Raw genomic sequence first — 17,259 nt, forward strand, 5'->3', positions numbered from 1 at the left:
AACGTAATTCCTCACCGAGCCGGACACCTCACCGAACCGGACACCCCACCAATGTCCACGCGTTTAGAGACCTGCAACTATTCAAACAACCACCATGCCACCAAAAAGAACCCATTCGTCTCGAAATTTAGTGGAGCAAGAGGGAAGGATCGAACTTGCAATCGCCGCTTTAAAAAAAAACGAAATTTCTAGTATTCGTCGCGCAGCAGAGGTCTGTGCCGAAATCTACCCTCTATGACCGCGTCAATGGTCGATCTTTTCGCGTCGACCTACGTGCCAACAGCCACAGACTATCTCAAACTCAGGAAGAGGCTTTAGTAGCATGGATAGTATCTAGGGATACGCGTGGAGCTGCTCCTAGGTCATCGCAAGTAGCTAAAATGGCTGATCTTATTCTACAGGCAGATAATCCATCTGGATATGAGCCTTTAGGAAAGGATTGGGTTACCAAGTTTACTAAACGACGGCCAGAACTCAAATGTCGATTTGCACGAAGATATAATCGCCAGCGAGCTCAATGCGAGGATCCAAACGTTATTAAAACCTGGTTTGAGACACTCCAGAAGACGCGAATGCAGTACGGTATTCTAGATGAAGATATCTTCAATTTCGATGAAACAGGCTTCGCAATGGGTGTGATAGCAACATCTAAGGTTGTTGCTAGATCTGAGATGCCTGGAAAGCCTCATTTAATTCAACCAGGCAACCGGGAATGGGTTACAGCAATCGAATGTATCAACGCGAGTGGTTGGGCTATTCCAACTACTATTATCTTCAAAGGAAAGGTCCATATTAAAGGATGGTATGAAGATGGCCGCTTGCCAGGTGACTGGAGGATTGAAGTCAGCAAAAATGGTTGGACAACTGATAAGATAGGTCTCCGGTGGCTTCTAAAGGTCTTTATTCCAGCAACTACTAGCCGTACGGTTGGTAGATATCGATTGCTAGTCTTAGATGGCCATGGCAGTCATCTAACGCCCCAATTCGATAAGGCATGTAGCGATAATAATATTATTGCTATTTGCATGCCTCCGCACTCTTCTCACCTCCTGCAACCACTAGATGTTGGTTGCTTTGGGCCGTTGAAGCAGGCGTACGGATCTTTTATTGAGTCAAAAACACAGCTTGGATTCAGCCATATCGACAAACTAGATTTCCTGGAGGCGTATCTAAAGGCTCACCAGGAGGTCTTTAAGCCTCAAAATATTCAAAGTGGCTTTTCTGCTGCTGGGATCTATCCATTTAACCCAGAAAGAGTACTCAGCAAGCTTAATATCTTGCTAGCTACGCCTACACCCCCCTCTAGCCGCGGAGGGCCTTCAACAGCATCTTCAACACTTATTACGCCTCATACAGTTCGTCAATTAAAGCGACACGCATCCTCAATTAAAAAGCATCTTGAAAGAGGTCCTTAAAGTCCTTCAACGCCATCAAAACGAGCTATACAACAGTTAGTAAAGGGCTGTGAGATTGCTTTATACAATGCTGCGTATCTAGTAAAGGAAAACCATGATCTCCGTGCTGCAAATGAAAAAGAGAAGCAGAAAAGGAATCGATCTAAACACCAAATGCCTCCTAATGAAGGTCTTTCTATACAGGAAGCTAGAGATCTTATTACACGGAGAGATGAGAGTTCTATTCAACAAGTTGTTGCCGCGGAGAGTTCTGCATCTTTACCTTCAACAGCGCCAAGACGAGCACCGCCAAAGTGTACGAATTGTGGGATTCAAGGACATAAAAGAAATAGATGTCCTGCAGACGTAATTAATTAATTTTAAATGAAATTCGTGTTGGCTGGTTGTTGAGAATAGCTTCAAGTTTTCGTGGCATGGACGGTTCGGTGGGGGTGTCCGGTTCGGTGAGGTGTCCGGCTCGGTGAGGAATTACGTTAAGTTAACTACGAAACTGTCAACAACTCAAACAGACGGAGATTAATTAGAGTGATAACCGGCTAGGTCGTACCACCTTCCCATGGAATAACAGGCTTGAACTCTCTAAGAGTTCAGCTTATCTGCCATCCGTTAAGCAGCAGAGAGAGAATTATAACCTATGAGATCGGATTGTTTGATAATAAGAATTTTATACAACAATCTAAGGAGTGTCTGTGTCTTCAGTTGATGAAGCACGGAATCATGAAGCCAGGAAATTGCCACAATCTTCAGTTGATGAAGATGTACTTTACCATTTACCGGTGTGCCAGTTTCAGAGGAACGATAGCCTAGGTCGGTATCAGTGAATGGTCATACTGTACTTGTCGGTTTAGAACAAGTCAAAAGTGGTGTCGTAGCTTGAAGAAGCCCACTTCATCCCCGTAAAAGCGTATGGAAGCTGCTCTGTCAGGGCAAGTGGACGGCACTACAAAGCGCGAAAATCCATTTCGAAGCGGAACAGTTATACACCACCGCGCTTCAAGATGCGATTTCCGCGTCTTTGTAGTCTAAACAACCAGCCCCAGCAGAGAAGCATCCATAGGCCGCTACGGGGAGTAACTAGAGTCCCATTAACACGAGCAGTCGCTCCGAACTTGACTTTTTTTTTTTTCCGAAGAGGGGCAAAAGATACGTTACCTGTGATGGAGAAATCATTCAGGCCAATAAACGTCCAACGCCTCCATAACGCCTTTAACAGCCGTAACCTTCTCTCCGCTATCATTGAAAACCGCTCCAATAATGGCCTCCACGGTACAAGCCATAGGGCCCTGGTAGATTGTGTTTCCTTGGGATTGATTGTTATAGATACATTCTGCCAGGCCCGTGGAGAAGCCTTGCTGCGCAAGATAGGCGTTGGACGACTTCCTTGATAGGATGTCGTTTATTTCACCTAAAACAGACACAGGTAAATTGATCAAATTCACGTCATGATGGGTGGTGAGATGTTATTACTTACCACGGGTCGCATGTCGATGAAGGCCCTCCTTCACATGAACCAATTTGACGACAGTATCACCTAACAGAGCGAGATGCTTGTTCCCATCCTGATGGATACTATCCGCCAGCTGTAATGCTTGTCGAAGTTGAAGCCGGTCGGTAAATCGATACGAGATGATGTTCTCGGCATTCACGATCTTTCCGTCTTCGAGAAAATTAGGATGAAACATGGTTGGTTGAGGGTAGCAAGGGATGAAAGAGAAGGAAAAAGTACTGTAGATGACGAGAGCTTGTCGAGTAAAGGGATCTCTGCAAGTGCGAGGTTGGGCATCGCAGATGACAAAGCGCCGGGCATCCACTCAATAAGTTGACGTACCGGTATCGTAATTCACCGGTCATCCGACCGCCACCAGTAATCCGACCAACTCCGCAAAATCTCTACGTTTAATGATCTTGAAGCAATTCGCAACAACGCAAATATCAATTTAAATTAATTACTAGTAAATAGAGGACATTTAGGTCTAATATGGCCTAAACACCACAGATTGAACACTTTTGTGGGCGTCGTTTTGGGGCCTCTGCATTTGCCAGAGCTGATTCCGCGGGGGTCCTTCCTCTATATTTAGCTGCTCATTTCTCCGTGAAATAAGATCTCTAGTTTCTGCAATATTGAGGTCTTGTATAGGAGACATTTGGCGTCTAGATCGTTACTTTTTTTCTTTTATCTTACTGCTCTCTGCGCGTAGAAGACAGTTTTCTCGGGCTAGAAATTCAGCGTTATATAAAGCGGCAATTGATGAGTCTGGAGACCCGCGAGAGCGTAGTCTTATAGCTTTTTGAATTGATGAAGACTTTCGGTATACTTGACGGATTGTATAATCTGAAGGAGGTAGCACTCCTAAACATGTCAGCGAAGAGATAATTAAATTTAGCACCGTACCGGCCAAGGCACGACATTTTCGCAAGCTCTAATTTTGGTAGCATCCGCCTATATAGTCGACTTCCTAAGGAACGCCTAGCAATATGAAATTAAATATACCTTGATTCATAAGCCGAGGTGAAACGAATCCTCCAAAATGTGGTTGTCGTTTGCTACTTCTACGCTAATGATATTATCGATTAGACTTTTCAAAGAAAGAATTTTTGGCGGCCAGCAACTTCTAATTTCCAAAAATACCGGGGCGAATAGTCGACATCAAGCAAGACAAAAAGGCCGCAGACGTCTAATTAACCCACACCATGTAAGGGGTCTGATTCATGAGCTGGAAATACTGCCCTCAAACAAAAGCGAAAGCTGGAACGAACTGGCTCAAAGAGTTGGGCTTCACAATATCTACGGAGCGATCATCCGACGAAGAATGAAGGCAAATGGTTATCGCAGGACCAGAAAGGGCATCTTTTACCACCGAAAAGAAGGCCTGTCTGGCTATTACAGAGAGCGTATTCTTAATGCTCAATTTACTCAAGTATCCTCCTATAGAGGCCGCTGTTCAAATGAAAGCAACTTCTCTGAGACTGCTTCTGGAAAGCAAATAACCTGACATTGGTTTCCAAATCATTGAGTTCATCATTTACTTGGTAAGCTAGGGCCTTGTTGATTCACTGGGCCTTTTTCAGAGTTTCCTTTCAATGTTTGTCTTTTGACCGTACATTTGTTGGTATTCGTTTTATAAGACACCTATCGCAGGATTCAGAGGCAGAGCCGCCGGGATATTATTCTTGAAGGCCAAATGTAGCTCTCAGCTCCAAAACTCGTTTCCGACCATTCCGCTCCAAGTCGCATTTCACCTTAATTTATTCCTCCATTCTTGATTTTTATCTGAAGAAGTTTTACATGTCAGGAAAGTAGTTTCTATGTTTTTATGGGAAACTATGAACAGGTAGAGGTACTCCTCAGTGTCCTGAAGAGATACTCTCGAACTCTTTGTAGTATGGCACGCTCCAGCAGTTGCGCCTTAACCTTAACTAGTTTAGGCCTTCGTCGCAACCCACTTTTCGAGGTCTTGATGCGCCTGTCCGACAGCCGACAAGCTGAGTCAGCTCGATCGAACGGGTTGATACACTAAAGGACTCTTGGCTTTGGGAGGTGGACAGATCCATCCTTCGACGGCCTTTAAGTATAAGAAACATCGCGGTAAGTATATGCTGATACTGGCTTCCCAAATGTGTTGGTTATAGGCCGCTTTGCGTGCCTTTCTGTATAGCAGTATCAAGCCCATTCAACTGCAAGTCTCCAACAAATTGAAGGTCGGGTTACCTACCCGCCAAGGGAAAAAAAAAGAAACTCTTGCCTGAGCAAGATAACCCTTCCCCCGTACGGCCTCGCACAATCGCCCTGCTCACCCCAGGCTCGCTGTTTCCCAAGCACCAACAAATTTGTACTAGTACATATACAGGGTTTCTGGAAACTGGTGTCAACACCATAACGTCGTTCTTTAAATCTGTAGCCCTAAGCCAAAACCCCACTAAACTATATATAGTCTCGGCCGGAACACTATGTAATGTTACACAAATTCGCGGGCAAAACCCAGTCTTCTTTGTTCGCCTGGGAGTGGCGGTAGGTGCGGCACGCAGATTTGTTGGTCATACGAGGCTCTGACTGAAGGGAAGGGAGAAGCGCTCTGCTTAATATATAGACTGTTAATCCATTATATAATCTCAAATGACCATACAGTGCAATGAACATATACTATGGGCTGCTAGCCGCTTTCCAATCCGCAACTGTGAAAAATTTGCCTCTCGTGAATGTGTCAAGTAAAACCCTGAACCAAAAGTTATTGTTCCCCATGGCCCGAAAACGATCAGAACTGATGTCGGCGTTTCTTATGGCTTCGCGACCTGGAGTCTGTCCATTGGAGCCAAACAGCCCTGCTGGCACGGCAACGAGAACCGTTGGATGTCGAATGAACGAGAAAGGGCGCTGGAATCCAAATAATGGGAGATTTAGAAGAATATTTTCTCCTTCCCCGGAAAATGAGAGGATAATAGCGCTGGAATGAACTGGACCGCGCACAAGGTATTCTTCTTCAAAATAAGGCTGTTGTTGGAGATTGAACCGGTGCACAAGGCCCGTGACTTTGTATATCTCGGTTGCTTGCCGAACGAACGGGGTGAAGATAACATGAACGCGTAAGTTGCGAACGCCCTTTGCTTTCCAACCCTCGATTCGGGATGACAGATGAAACCAAGTAGTGCATGACGAGAATTGTGTTTCAAAGCGCGATTTTCGATTCATATGGCAGGCGACCTCGCCAGGTGGGATGATTCGTTGACCGCGATATCGAGGCCAAATAGTATTATCTGCGTCGGGTCTGGGAGTTGGGGCGATACGGCCATCAGCACTTCCATCGTGCGTCACCCGTAAGAGAGCGAGGGGCAGATGTTGTCTGTATTGGTACGTGTGAGGTAATGCACAAGTGTGACTGCATAAGCGAATCTTGGAATCCATCAAGCAACCCATTTTGATGATACTGAAGGTGTGGATGATGGGGATCTGAGTAGGGTTCTCCGCTGCCGAGTGCAATGGAACTCTAGAGAGAACGGATCCGAAACACGTGAACGCCAACCCCTTTCAGTCATATGTCGGACCCCCGTCCAGTCCGACTGATTATGGGGGATATTTTTTCCAGATGTCAAAATAAATTGAAAATACGGCGCTGATGGCGCATTTTAACTCACGTACGTATTCTTTAACGGCAGGGGCGCTTGAGAAATGAATATTTTCTTGCGGTACAGGGCAAGCAGCTTCTGCCATAGTGACACAGATCCGGGCCGTTTCTCCCCATTTTCATACTGATCCGGCATATCGACGATCTCACCGCCGAGACCCTTGTTGTTGTCGGCATTCTGCTGCTTGCCGAGGTAGTAGTCGGGCATGAAGGAAGAGGCAATGAGGGTAATACTACATAAGCAGATACATTCATAATGGCGTAGGTATGAGTATGCCATCCTAGCATTCGTCATATTGCGCAATAACCCAGGCCACATGCTTGACGTCAAAACAGCTGCTGGAAGCAACTATCTACTAGATAGGCGCTGTGAGGAGAGGCTGGACCTGACGCCCTGCACTGTGCCATGTAAGGAAATGTTTTGTCGTAATGTCACTGCAGCCAGTACTCGCTTGGGGTCTTATTAGACCTGAATTACTTCTTCCGCCATTTTTCAGCGCAGTCCAATTTTCTGCCGCACTTTATTCTGTTGGGTGAGCATGTTGTTCGCTTGCCCATGGTTGTGATCTTTCGTAGCCACCCCCTCCAGGATCGCAAGTAAAAATGTTGGGTTCCCAAAAAGACCTATATTTCCCTTGCCTTGGGCTAGAAAGTACTGGATATTGGTCGAAACATTTTTTATAATAGCTTCACGGAGCTTATTCTCATGAGGTGGAGATTTATCCCAGATCCTTTGAGCGACGCTTAAGAAGCTCTTTGACCTCCAATTCGAGTTGATCCAAGCAATAACTCGGGTAGCTGCAAGATCACGGAGAGGAAAGATACCGAATTTATCAGCAGCTAAGTATACTCGAAGATGGGTATAGGCTGCCTCATCTGATTCCAATTTCAAAGAATCATCTGCTCGACCGTAGTCTTGAAAATAGCAGAACTCCAAGACCAAGGCTATGGTATCGACATGATCACAGGGTAGTTTGACATGTGACGATTCCGCTTCCTTATCTTGACAGTTAGAAACGCACGCAATGACCAAACACAGGAACCCGACTTACCTGAAAGCCGCCTTTCAAAGCCGCGTCAAAAAAGTGTGACTGAGAGCAGACAATAGCTCGGTGGACTTTGAAGTCACGCCCATGACAAGATATAGTCATATCCGTGTATTTGCCATCCTCAAAAAGACTTCTCATCAGAGTTTCAAGATCCGAGAAACCCATGTTGTTTGCTTCGTTATTAGTTTGATATTCCGAATTACTTCCCGGCTTTCACGGATTCACCATGAGATTCAAGTACATATATTCACAAGATTAATAGTGGATGGATTACATCATATTGAAGTCAACAAGAAGGCTATTTGAACAGTGAGCACTCTGTAAGTTCTGCGATCCAGATTTAACAGACAGAAGTTTCGCCGAGCCGGAACCAAACATAACCAACGAGCTGAATGGGACCATTTGAAGTTATGCGGATTGTGGGTCACCAAGATGTCACAAAGAAAAGAAAGACGGGGAAGAAGGAGCGAGAGGAGAATTGCCGGGGTAAGAGATGTTCGATCAGCTATAGACATAGGAAACGCCAGAATGAAAGAAGACTCGTGTGGCGCGGGAACTCGCTTCTGATCTCGCCCCGCGCACTATACCTCTTCGCAGCAGATACTACCTTTGAGGAAGCCGCAACCGCGTCCAACTCAAATCGCGTCTGTAGAAATAGAAATAGAAAATGAAGTGAAGGGCCATGGTAGAAGTTCAGTCTATACTGCAAATAGCTTCCTCCTGGATCTATCAGATAGTCGAATGTTTGAAGTGCCGCTAGACTTCTTTTGCCCGAGCGGATGCTCTGAAGGATTGCAGTCAGAGAGTAAAAATTGCGGAGGTGATAAAGCTGCTGCGACTATTGTCAACGTAAGACAGTTAAGAGAAAGTCTAGAATTTACCCGTGCCAATTGGACTAATTGAAAATCAAAGCTGTCTCCATCAGTTGAACATTCTTCTACTGAGCAGCAAAGGCTGTTCCAACGGGTGTTCAGAGTCGACAGGACATGACCGCTACCCCTCATAAGATCGTCAACGGTAAGTCCCCGAAAAATGGAGAGATCTGCTTCCGAAAGCTGGACCGCAAGTGACTTGGGCTCATTGCGGCACAATTTATCGAGAAAACCAATTGAGTGTCAAATTCTTGCGACCAGACGACCTCGGGACTATTATACCATCTTCGGAAACGAACTGCGAGCGCCTCGAGTTGATGGAAAAGAAGCCAAGTAGGACTCCCGGCAAGGATACGCCCGAGCGGATGCGTGATAAATCGAGAATCAAAGCTGCAGTTCACATATTTCCCATCCATAACACAGTTGCTATCTCCTTACGGGCCACGGATAAAACGTAGTGCAGAAAATTGTCTTTTGCTTGAGGACCAATAAGGACTTCAGGGCAGATTGGTGGTTACCCTCGTACCTGCAGGGCGTACCCAGCGAGGACCGAGTCGAACTATCCAACCTGTTTCCCAGTATGGCACCGTCCAATAATCGGTCGACTTTTGTATATCGAACCTGAAGTCATGGAGCACAGCTGGAAGCAGTTTTGGGGAAAGCCGGTGGGTCTCAGATAAAGCATCGCCCTTGAGAAGCCGCGTTTCATAAAATCCAAGGGAGACGATGGTTTGCCTGTTGGTTTTCAGAAATTCTCGCAACGTTGTGAATGGGATCGCTACGTGTCCTAGAATCAGCTGTCGAAGCTTTACAATGGTATGAGACAGTAACTCTAGAGGAGCACTACTCCCAGTTATTCGCAAAGCCGTACACTGCTCGAGCAAGCATTCCAGCGCAGCAGATAGACCGGGAAACCTTGGCGTTTCCCAAGGAGAGTAGTATGGGAGTCCCATAGAGGACAATTCTATGGTTACCAAGGAATCTCTGAGCTCTGATCTCTTTTGCAGTGCCTTTGTAAGGGTCTGTAGATGGTGGGTATTCGACATTTCTTTCGCGGTCATGCCAAGTGAAAGGTATGAGTCGACCCATTGGGGTTCATCGATCGATTGACAGAAATTTAGCTCTATTTCGGTGAGTCGCGGCAGAGCAGCAAGAACAGACGACAAGACATTAATGTCCCGATGCTCCTCCATAATTCCTTGTTGGTTCTCGCAAATGGTTCGTAGCGTTTCATAAATAACCATATATGGAGGGCACTCATCCGCGGGGTAGCCACAATCATATAGATCCTTCGCTTCCTCCACGTAACTCTCAGGAGTGAGCATCTCCGACTTGAAGATTTCAAAGCTTAGAACGTCTAGTTGATGTTTAGTTTATCTCATCATAAATACTCTCAAGTCACTTACCAGGTTTGATTAACTCTGCAACCGTATATGTCAATGACTTAACATGCCGGCGTACTGGCGAGTTTGTCAGCTGTTGGAGCTCATCAAGCCCAACTTCTGAGAAACTGAAGCCCACCTGGTGAAACAGGAACGGTAGGCAAACCTCCCGTAGCCTCCTATTCACCAGCGACAGATCCTTAGTTTCCCAGGAAGGAAGACTTGCTAAGATCAGATGTAAAATTTCCGTAGGAAGGCCCTGAAGGCCTGGGATCCGTCCGTTCATTTCGCCGCCAGCACTCATGTTGGAAGCAAACAAGGGTCCAGGTTGCGAGTTATATATAGTTAGCTGGGGGATATCATGGTGGTTACTAAGCACGCTGATGGCTGGTGCATTAGCGTAATTCCTCTCCCCCACCACGCCGCACACTTTTCTCCGGGGTGCGCCAATATGATCCTCTCAGTTCACGTTGCACTGCCACCATATCATACCAAAGTGTCAAGAAATCCTACTGAGCAAGAGGATCGATTATTTCCAGTTTTAAGTATGAAAAATATCCCACTTGCACGAGCTCTGATCTGTAACACAGAAACGGACTGTAGGGTAGGGACCAAGCCATTTTGTGGGCTCTAGTGTTGAGGATGAAGGCAAAACACAGCTGTACTAGTTGAAGGTGACTGTGCGGCACGCTCCAGACGGTAGACTCGCTCTCGCGGAGATCCAGAATTATCCGCTGTCGCATAGACAAGCGAATGGATTCAAAGCACCAAGCCAACTCCAGCATAAGGACGGAGACCAAAAACCTGCCGAGTCATTGATCCGGATCAGACAATCAGGAGTTGTTTAAGAGCTAATAGAGACAATAGTCCGATCAACATGAGCCAAAGTGGACTACGAGACATGATAGTTAGCAAACATGCGTCTACAGTCACGTCTCACCGGGCCCGGGCCTGTAGCCCAAAGTCTAATGTCCCGGGTCCTAGGTCTAAGTCCTGAGAACTGCGGCCCATAGCCCGCCCCGGACCATGAGCCGCGGACCGTGAGCCACTACGGTTCGCTGGCGGTCAACTGGTATCTCGAACGGCTCGCTGTCGATTCGGGCTAATGAGCTAGGACTTATGAGCTACTATGGATCCCGAGCCGATGACAAAGATCTCCCATGTGATTCACAGTTCCAGATCGCGCGCAATAGAGCGGATCGTCTCTTCGTCCATGCTAAGTTCCCCGCCGACTTGCATGAAAATCGTGTTGGTTCCGTCTTCGATGGCGGCCTCGAAACACTGCGCTGGTGTCAGCTTACGCAGGTCCTTGTTGTAAAACGTGGCTTTCCGATTTCTCGCATCCTTGCGCGCAACCCTTTCCACTTCGGATGGGTCTGACCAAGCAACTTGGAGCTCGTAGGCAGTCTGCCACTTGCCGTCCTCTCCAGGAGCTCGGAAAATAATGGTGACTTGGTCAGTAGGTAACTTTCCCGCCGGCGGAACTGTGCGGATAATCTGCGGTGGTTTCTCCACACGACGCGGTTTGAGAATCTTTCTGGTGCCTCTTGTTGTCGAGCCTTGGCTTGCCTGTGCTGCCACTCGTGGGTGCTCGTCTGGTTCGGAACTAGCTTCTCCCTGCCCCATGCTCCCGGCCCAGCCTGTAAAGTCGACCCGAGTTACCACTTTCTCAGCTCGAGAACTCTGCCCGCCACGTACTCGCGAGTGGTCGGATAGCGGCGTTTCCCGCGGCATACCAGTTGCTGTTTTTGAACGCTTTTCAGACCGGTCCTGGGGAGAAAGGGGTTCCTCGGTTTGAGCAGAGACGGGTAGGTCAATCGTCGACGACGGATGAACTGGAGAGACTCCTTTGGGGCTTCCTTCTGGCTGTACCCCCTTGTCTACTTCATGAGCTAACTCGTCTTGGGTGCTAGCCGGTAACTCTCGATCCCGATCATGGAGAGCAGAAGAGGGGGCAGGTGGCAGCGTTGACGGCCCCGATTCGGCCTCCGGTGGTGGCTGAACCAACTCTTCATCCTCTTGGGGCTTATGGAACCCCAACCCGGCAAAGTCGAGCCGTGTAACCGGCCGGGTACGCTGCTGTGCCTGCGACCCCTGTTCTGTTGCATGCGTTGCAGGCGTTGCAGCTGGTCTTCGATTACCTTTTTTACTGGGATCATATGGAACCCTCCTGTGATCTTTGTTTTTCCCTAACGCTGTGATCTTGCTAGGCGGCGTTAGGGGTGATCGGCCTTCCTCCTCGTCCATACCCGGATGGCTTGCTGCCGGAGGACTTTGCTCAAACAAGTCTCCTGCTTGTTCCCCCACAGGTTGTACGGTTAAGTGTCCCGAATCTGATTCCGTATGAAGGGGTGCAGGTGAATTTGCGGCAGCTTCTCGCCGCGCCTGGGTATCTGTAGGTTCCTCACCCCGCACTTCGAGCCCCTCAACTGGTGCAGCTGTTTGAGTTGGTAGAGCAACATTACTGTCTACATAAGTCACAGACTCTTCTTGCGGCTGGTCCGAATCATGAACTTCATGGACCTCAGCTACTTCTCTCAATCGGTCCAAACGGGGCCCTTCGTTCGGGTCGAATTCTACATCCGTAAAGCCGACCCGTGTAACCCGTCGGTCGTCGGCTTGCCTTCGGTCTGCTTTGCGATTTCCCCTCTGTGCTGCATCATACGGTAGCCATCCATGGCGCTTCGTTTTGCTTGTGGGCGTCTTCTTGCTCGAGGCGAGTGGAGATCCAATTGGCTTGTCACTCGAATCAATGTCCGCAACGTGCGAAGTCATGGCGTCTTCGCTTTGCTCATTTTCCAACGGCTGTGGTTGAACCTCTCCTTGCTGGATCGCCCTTATCGCAGCTATATCTTCGTCGGACTCGTCCTCGACGTCCGTCCAGCTCCGCGTACGCGATAGAAGGCCCTCTCCGGTGGAGGTTTTCGCCTCTTGACTTCTTCGCTTCGCATTCTCCGCTCGTCCTTCTGCTTCACTCTGCAAGCGGTCGAGCTCATGCTGCACCTCTCTTCTTAATACAACTTGAGTGTCAGCTGCTTGTTGTTCCTGAACTTCTCCGGCACGATGTGTCATTGCAGCGTCCCCTGAGTCCACCAAGCTTGGGGCCGCTTCCGATTCCGTATTGAATTGAACGAAGGTGGCCGCTGAAACACTTTCAATGTCACTCAAATAGTGCTCGGATTCCTCTAGCTCCCTAGGATCATGCTGGTTTACATTGCTGGCAACGACCTCCGATCCTCCGGGGTAGGCGGCGGCGGATTCTCCGACGATCTCTGGCCTTGAGCTAGAACTCAATCCATCTTCAGATATCTCCAATGTGCCATGGTGATTGACGTTATCTTGGTCAGCTGGAGAATAAGAATGAAGAGACCTCGGACGACGTGCTCGCCGCAGCTGTCGTCGTCTTCGTCGTTCTTGCCGTCGTTGCTCCCTTCCATCCCGTTTTCGGCGGTGGTCGGCGGGCTCGCGTCGACTCTGGTCATTTAGCCAACCCTCACGGTGCTCCCGCGCTAGCGGGATATCTGATGCTATATTCTGGGACAAGCCATCGTCCGGAACAAAAAGAGGCGAGGCGGGCATGAAGTTGTCGGCCGTGGAAGGGCCCGTTCTGGCGGGGCTCTGGGGGAGAGAGTCCGGCAGGCTGCCGAAGAAGATTAGATACACATGTCGCCTCACAAAAGAGGTAGTGACTTTGCCACTGTTCGATTGACCGTCCGCATGCAATTCGTCAAGGAAGAGAAACCGGGAGTCTTGTTTCTGAGCATTATGATGAGGTAATCCATATCGTGCCTTTGCTATAGCCTCTCGACCTATGACAAGTTCCGGAGAGGGCTGGCGTTCGAGTGCAACCGCCTCCGAGAAACAATCACAGATGCGAGTCACAAGAGACTCGAATACATCATTGTGGTATTGGTAATACCCTGGCTTGCGAGCTTTCAAAAGTACATCGCGAGCCATCTGGCGATCGGGAGATTGCTGAGCCAGATCCCGAATTTGCGGAGAGTCAAATCCAACTCGTCGGGCGAGAATGGCCATGTCATGCAGAATCATTTCATCAGCTTTTTCACAGCCTGGCTTGGCCACAAGATTGTCATTTTTAGACTCTTTCGGGATTTTTGGGTAGTGACGCATGGCATACAGCCATAGTTGCCGGTACCCAAGCTCTGCGCGATTAGCTTGGGAGCCTGGATGTTGTCGAAACCTAGTCTCGGATGTTTGAATCAGGCACTCGCCATTGCTGGCGTCCGGTTTAAAGATGCCTAAGAAGGCACTCTTAATAGAGGGATAGCGCTCGCATGGGACAGCCAGCCGCTTCATGCAGTTTGCGCAAGCCTCAATATACCACATGTCCAGGAAAAATGTTTGCAGCGACGAAATAATAGTCTGACGACGTTTCAATCGCCTCCAGATGGCCTTCCGTTCGGACGAAGTAAATTTCGAAAAGACTTCCCCGCTAAGAACGAGGCCTTTGACAATCTTCGTATCCTTGGCTGAAACACCGGGCGCCATTCCCTGCAGCCTCTCGACAGTATACGGGTCAATTTTTAACATCATCGCTTGGTCCCCCCTCATATAATAAGACCACAGCTCCAACACTGAGCCTAGTCCGTGGACCATCTCCTGTCGGAATAAGCTTTGGAGGGCTCTTCTGGGGGCGGGGGAGGAGACATACCTCATAACAATTTGTGGCGAGTGCTCTCGGGAGGGAGCCAAACTTCATTCCCTGAAATAGCAGTGCGGGTATCGCCCGAAACCGATCAAAGGCAGCGCGAACATCACTTCGCGAAGTAAGCTGCCGGAACCGCTTGGCCTTGTTGGCCGTCAAGCGAGCCATCCATCGTTCTTCAAACCGCGCATTTCCTTCATATTGGTATTGACGGACCTTGAGATATACCTCGCCGTCGCTCGGAACCTTTTCATTGGAATATTCGTCCACAAGCGTCGCTTGCAGGTTTGAACTGATATCTGCTCTAGATTGTTAGTCAACTCGAACTCTTGACCAACGCAGCCCACCAAGGGCGAATAGCAGGGCAAAAGTGATGTCGCAGACCCTCCCGTACCTTCCAGGTAAATATCAACGGTCCACCATTGTTCACTTGGAGGTAAGAGTTCTTCTGCCGCCTTCAACCGGTGTTGTCCGTGAAGGCATCGCACCTGTCCAGCTGGGAACTCAAGGAGGGGGTATTGATCAGGCGGATTAGTCATCAGAGAAGTCGAACTCACTCCCGCGGACCTGAGCGCGAGGTCAAGATGTCGCCGGGAGACAATGCCAGTAACATGGTTTCTAATGTCTAGCCGTCGACAACGGTCGCGACTGAAAATGTCGCACAATCGTACAACGTTTTTCGGATCTAGTTCTCGAGATATGGATGGGTGTGGAACGATCTGGTTTATATATATTTTTGCGGTACCTTGGTATTTGAGGCTACGCTCGCGACTTAATTGAACCTCGGCGTCCGTCAAAATATTTGGTTCCATAACGTAAGGTAGATGGGAGAAAAGTGAGAATAATTTGATTCAATATTCAAGGCTCATGGTCTTTATACCCCGGTTCAATCGATTATATACATATTGCGCTTCATACAGCTGATTAAGCAGAATGATAGTTCTCGCCGCATGTTTTAGAAGTGCATGGAAAGGCCATTTTGCGTTTGAATCTGTGTCCAGGCTGTCTTCTAGGCGTTCACCTTGAGCTTTAAGACTAAGAAGTTTCCCGGCGTAGGAGTTGCTTCTCTCAAATTCCTTGCATACGATCCGGTTTATACCTAGAAGATATAATGGATTTGAATCAACATGCTAGTTCTAGCGACTTTCTTCGGCCAACGAAAACACTACAATCACACTCTGACGGCCCAGTGAAAGCAGAACAGAAAGAGAAAGGCACTACTCATTCCAGGAAAGTCATCCAGGGGCAACCCAAATCTCTTGGTCTTCCCCAGGTCGTGAGCTCTACAAAAGAAGCATGTTCACTGCCGATTTTTCGAGACAAAGAATGTCCCTGGGATACGTACAAGCCAGTATTCAGCTGCAAGCTCGCCGGAACAGTGATACTTGCGGTGAACAAGACCCGTCCTTCCAAGCTAAAGGCATTCCGTGTGTATTCTCCACCCCACGCTGACAGAGTATTATGGCTTTTCCAAAGGATACAGCATGAGAACATCATCTCCGCCAGAGAGTGCTACAGGGAGGGAGAACAGCTCTTTGTTCTAGTTGATGATCTTCCTCTCACTCTTGAGCATATCGTGAGTCTCTGTCCAGATCAGCACCAGCTGGCTTCAATCATGTTTCAGGTAAGATGCAGCAAAGGAGCCGCCATAAGGAAATTCTGTTAACATACGGAAGATCCTCAACGGCCTATGCCACCTGACCGTGGCCGGCTTTGAGCATACGAGTCTGAATCCCTCGAACATCCTTTTGGGCTCAGATGGAACCGTAAAGATCGGTAGGTGCATGCATCTTGATCCTGATTGAGTATCGCTAAAGTATTATTCATACAGCAGCGTTAGAGCACTGTGTCAAGCGCCTACCAGGCCAGTCTCAATCTCCATTGATAAATTCCTTAGCTATTCTTATGATGCAACTCATGCAGAGTTATGAGATGGAAGACGGAGTGATTGGTGTTGATGACATGAAGCGTTGGCCACTTGATTCAGATGCCTTTAGCTTTCTGGAGGCGACTTCGTCAGCGCGCTCTGTAGAAGCCTTGATGAAGGTTGGTTCATATCGTCTCATTGAAACAAGCATCTATAATAACATTCAACCAGCATCCATTTGTCGCCAGAAAACATCTCCTAGGCGAGCTAGCTAGTCTGACTCGTCTGGCTCCGATTGCAACAAAGACCTTTTATTCATACCAAGTGTAGCCAGTCTCTGATAGCGCCATCAGGTAGTATTATCGCAGCGAATTTTTTCCTTTTTTAGCTTTTTGTTTCTCTTTCTTTCTTTCTTTTTTTTTTTTTGAGTAGCTAGTAACTAAACCTAAATCTAAATCGAATTAACTTATTGTTCTGGGTCCTTGGAGATTACAGTGGATGGATGGTCCCAGGACTCCCTAACCATAAAAACGCCTTTCGTGGGCGCTTACGCCCGACACGTTTTTACCCGTTACGCCGTCGCCTCGCAGGAATGGGGAGATGGCCTGGAATGGTTTCCTTGGAGGGATGACTGGCCTCGGGGTGGGAGAATGGGATAGATAGCTTTGGAGACAACGTGCTTGCTCTGCGCTGTGTCGGCGGAGCGAGATTCCGCATCACCATAGGCGCGTTCCAAATACTTATCGCCGATCGGGCCTGAAAAGGGTGCTGGCCTTGAAATGGTGCTGGCCTTGAAATGGTGCTGGCCTTGAAATGGTGCTGGCCATCAAATGATGCTGGCCCTCGAAATGGTGCTGGCCCTCGAAATGGTGCTGGCCCTCGAAATGG

The 17,259-nt window shown here is 48.2% G+C and overlaps 8 protein-coding genes across 8 annotated transcripts; 1 reads left to right on the forward strand and 7 right to left on the reverse strand.

Annotated features, from left to right (window-relative positions):
• Nucleotides 1-2,581: 2,581 nt before the first annotated feature.
• Nucleotides 2,582-3,097, reverse strand: ASPSYDRAFT_165290 (uncharacterized protein; the record flags this gene model as incomplete). The annotated part of the gene is made up of 2 exons (XM_040843340.1): nucleotides 2,582-2,820; nucleotides 2,887-3,097. The coding sequence occupies 2 exons, from the start codon at nucleotides 3,095-3,097 to the stop codon at nucleotides 2,582-2,584; spliced, it is 450 nt and encodes a 149-aa protein (XP_040695837.1).
• A 2,378-nt stretch (nucleotides 3,098-5,475) lies between these two features.
• On the reverse strand, nucleotides 5,476-6,665 carry ASPSYDRAFT_52532 (uncharacterized protein). Its single transcript, XM_040848503.1, has one exon. It carries the CDS (start codon nucleotides 6,325-6,327, stop codon nucleotides 5,557-5,559), a length of 771 nt encoding a protein of 256 aa, XP_040695838.1. The 5' UTR covers nucleotides 6,328-6,665; the 3' UTR covers nucleotides 5,476-5,556.
• ASPSYDRAFT_719557 (uncharacterized protein) lies at nucleotides 6,432-6,941 on the reverse strand. The gene has a single exon (XM_040850614.1). The coding sequence runs from the start codon at nucleotides 6,852-6,854 to the stop codon at nucleotides 6,537-6,539; it is 318 nt and encodes a 105-aa protein (XP_040695839.1). The 5' UTR covers nucleotides 6,855-6,941; the 3' UTR covers nucleotides 6,432-6,536.
• Nucleotides 6,942-8,015, reverse strand: ASPSYDRAFT_721153 (BTB/POZ domain-containing protein). Its single transcript, XM_040850628.1, has 2 exons — nucleotides 7,588-8,015; nucleotides 6,942-7,532 (listed from the first exon to the last, which is right to left on the reverse strand). Exons 1-2 carry the CDS (start codon nucleotides 7,747-7,749, stop codon nucleotides 7,029-7,031), a joined length of 666 nt encoding a protein of 221 aa, XP_040695840.1. The 5' UTR covers nucleotides 7,750-8,015; the 3' UTR covers nucleotides 6,942-7,028.
• On the reverse strand, nucleotides 7,920-8,770 carry ASPSYDRAFT_719555 (uncharacterized protein). The gene is made up of 2 exons (XM_040850613.1): nucleotides 8,466-8,770; nucleotides 7,920-8,416 (listed from the first exon to the last, which is right to left on the reverse strand). The coding sequence occupies exons 1-2, from the start codon at nucleotides 8,586-8,588 to the stop codon at nucleotides 8,090-8,092; spliced, it is 450 nt and encodes a 149-aa protein (XP_040695841.1). The 5' UTR covers nucleotides 8,589-8,770; the 3' UTR covers nucleotides 7,920-8,089.
• A 183-nt stretch (nucleotides 8,771-8,953) lies between these two features.
• On the reverse strand, nucleotides 8,954-10,142 carry ASPSYDRAFT_95959 (uncharacterized protein; the record flags this gene model as incomplete). Its single annotated transcript, XM_040853195.1, has 2 exons — nucleotides 8,954-9,813; nucleotides 9,863-10,142. The coding sequence occupies 2 exons, from the start codon at nucleotides 10,140-10,142 to the stop codon at nucleotides 8,954-8,956; spliced, it is 1,140 nt and encodes a 379-aa protein (XP_040695842.1).
• A 431-nt stretch (nucleotides 10,143-10,573) lies between these two features.
• ASPSYDRAFT_721908 (uncharacterized protein) lies at nucleotides 10,574-15,465 on the reverse strand. The gene is made up of 4 exons (XM_040850636.1): nucleotides 14,899-15,465; nucleotides 14,721-14,808; nucleotides 14,511-14,616; nucleotides 10,574-14,458 (listed from the first exon to the last, which is right to left on the reverse strand). The coding sequence occupies exons 1-4, from the start codon at nucleotides 15,314-15,316 to the stop codon at nucleotides 11,006-11,008; spliced, it is 4,065 nt and encodes a 1,354-aa protein (XP_040695843.1). The 5' UTR covers nucleotides 15,317-15,465; the 3' UTR covers nucleotides 10,574-11,005.
• Nucleotides 15,466-15,615: 150 nt separating this feature from the next.
• On the forward strand, nucleotides 15,616-16,701 carry ASPSYDRAFT_165267 (uncharacterized protein; the record flags this gene model as incomplete). The annotated part of the gene is made up of 4 exons (XM_040843339.1): nucleotides 15,616-16,128; nucleotides 16,181-16,280; nucleotides 16,336-16,550; nucleotides 16,603-16,701. The coding sequence occupies 4 exons, from the start codon at nucleotides 15,616-15,618 to the stop codon at nucleotides 16,699-16,701; spliced, it is 927 nt and encodes a 308-aa protein (XP_040695844.1).
• Between the last annotated feature and the right edge of the window lie 558 nt (nucleotides 16,702-17,259).

The sequence above is a fragment of the Aspergillus sydowii genome (genome assembly GCF_001890705.1).
Source record: "Aspergillus sydowii CBS 593.65 unplaced genomic scaffold ASPSYscaffold_25, whole genome shotgun sequence".
Taxonomy (NCBI): domain Eukaryota; kingdom Fungi; phylum Ascomycota; class Eurotiomycetes; order Eurotiales; family Aspergillaceae; genus Aspergillus; species Aspergillus sydowii.

Excerpts from the sequence above, each read along its gene's own strand:
- ASPSYDRAFT_719557 (XM_040850614.1), bottom strand. The coding sequence starts at position 6,854 with ATGTGGCCTGGGTTATTGCGCAATATGACGAATGCTAGGATGGCATAC.
- ASPSYDRAFT_52532 (XM_040848503.1), bottom strand. The coding sequence starts at position 6,327 with ATGGGTTGCTTGATGGATTCCAAGATTCGCTTATGCAGTCACACTTGT.
- ASPSYDRAFT_721153 (XM_040850628.1), bottom strand. The coding sequence starts at position 7,749 with ATGGGTTTCTCGGATCTTGAAACTCTGATGAGAAGTCTTTTTGAGGAT. Across the intron at positions 7,533-7,587 it reads CTTTGAAAGGCGGCTTTCAG|GAAGCGGAATCGTCACATGT; the intron begins GTAAGTCGGGTT and ends TGTCAAGATAAG.
- ASPSYDRAFT_719555 (XM_040850613.1), bottom strand. The coding sequence starts at position 8,588 with ATGAGGGGTAGCGGTCATGTCCTGTCGACTCTGAACACCCGTTGGAAC. Across the intron at positions 8,417-8,465 it reads AATTAGTCCAATTGGCACGG|CAGCTTTATCACCTCCGCAA; the intron begins GTAAATTCTAGA and ends CAATAGTCGCAG.
- ASPSYDRAFT_721908 (XM_040850636.1), bottom strand. The coding sequence starts at position 15,316 with ATGGAACCAAATATTTTGACGGACGCCGAGGTTCAATTAAGTCGCGAG. Across the intron at positions 14,617-14,720 it reads ACGGCGAGGTATATCTCAAG|TGATGTTCGCGCTGCCTTTG; the intron begins GTCCGTCAATAC and ends TACTTCGCGAAG. Across the intron at positions 14,459-14,510 it reads TCGCCACAAATTGTTATGAG|GAGATGGTCCACGGACTAGG; the intron begins GTATGTCTCCTC and ends TTATTCCGACAG.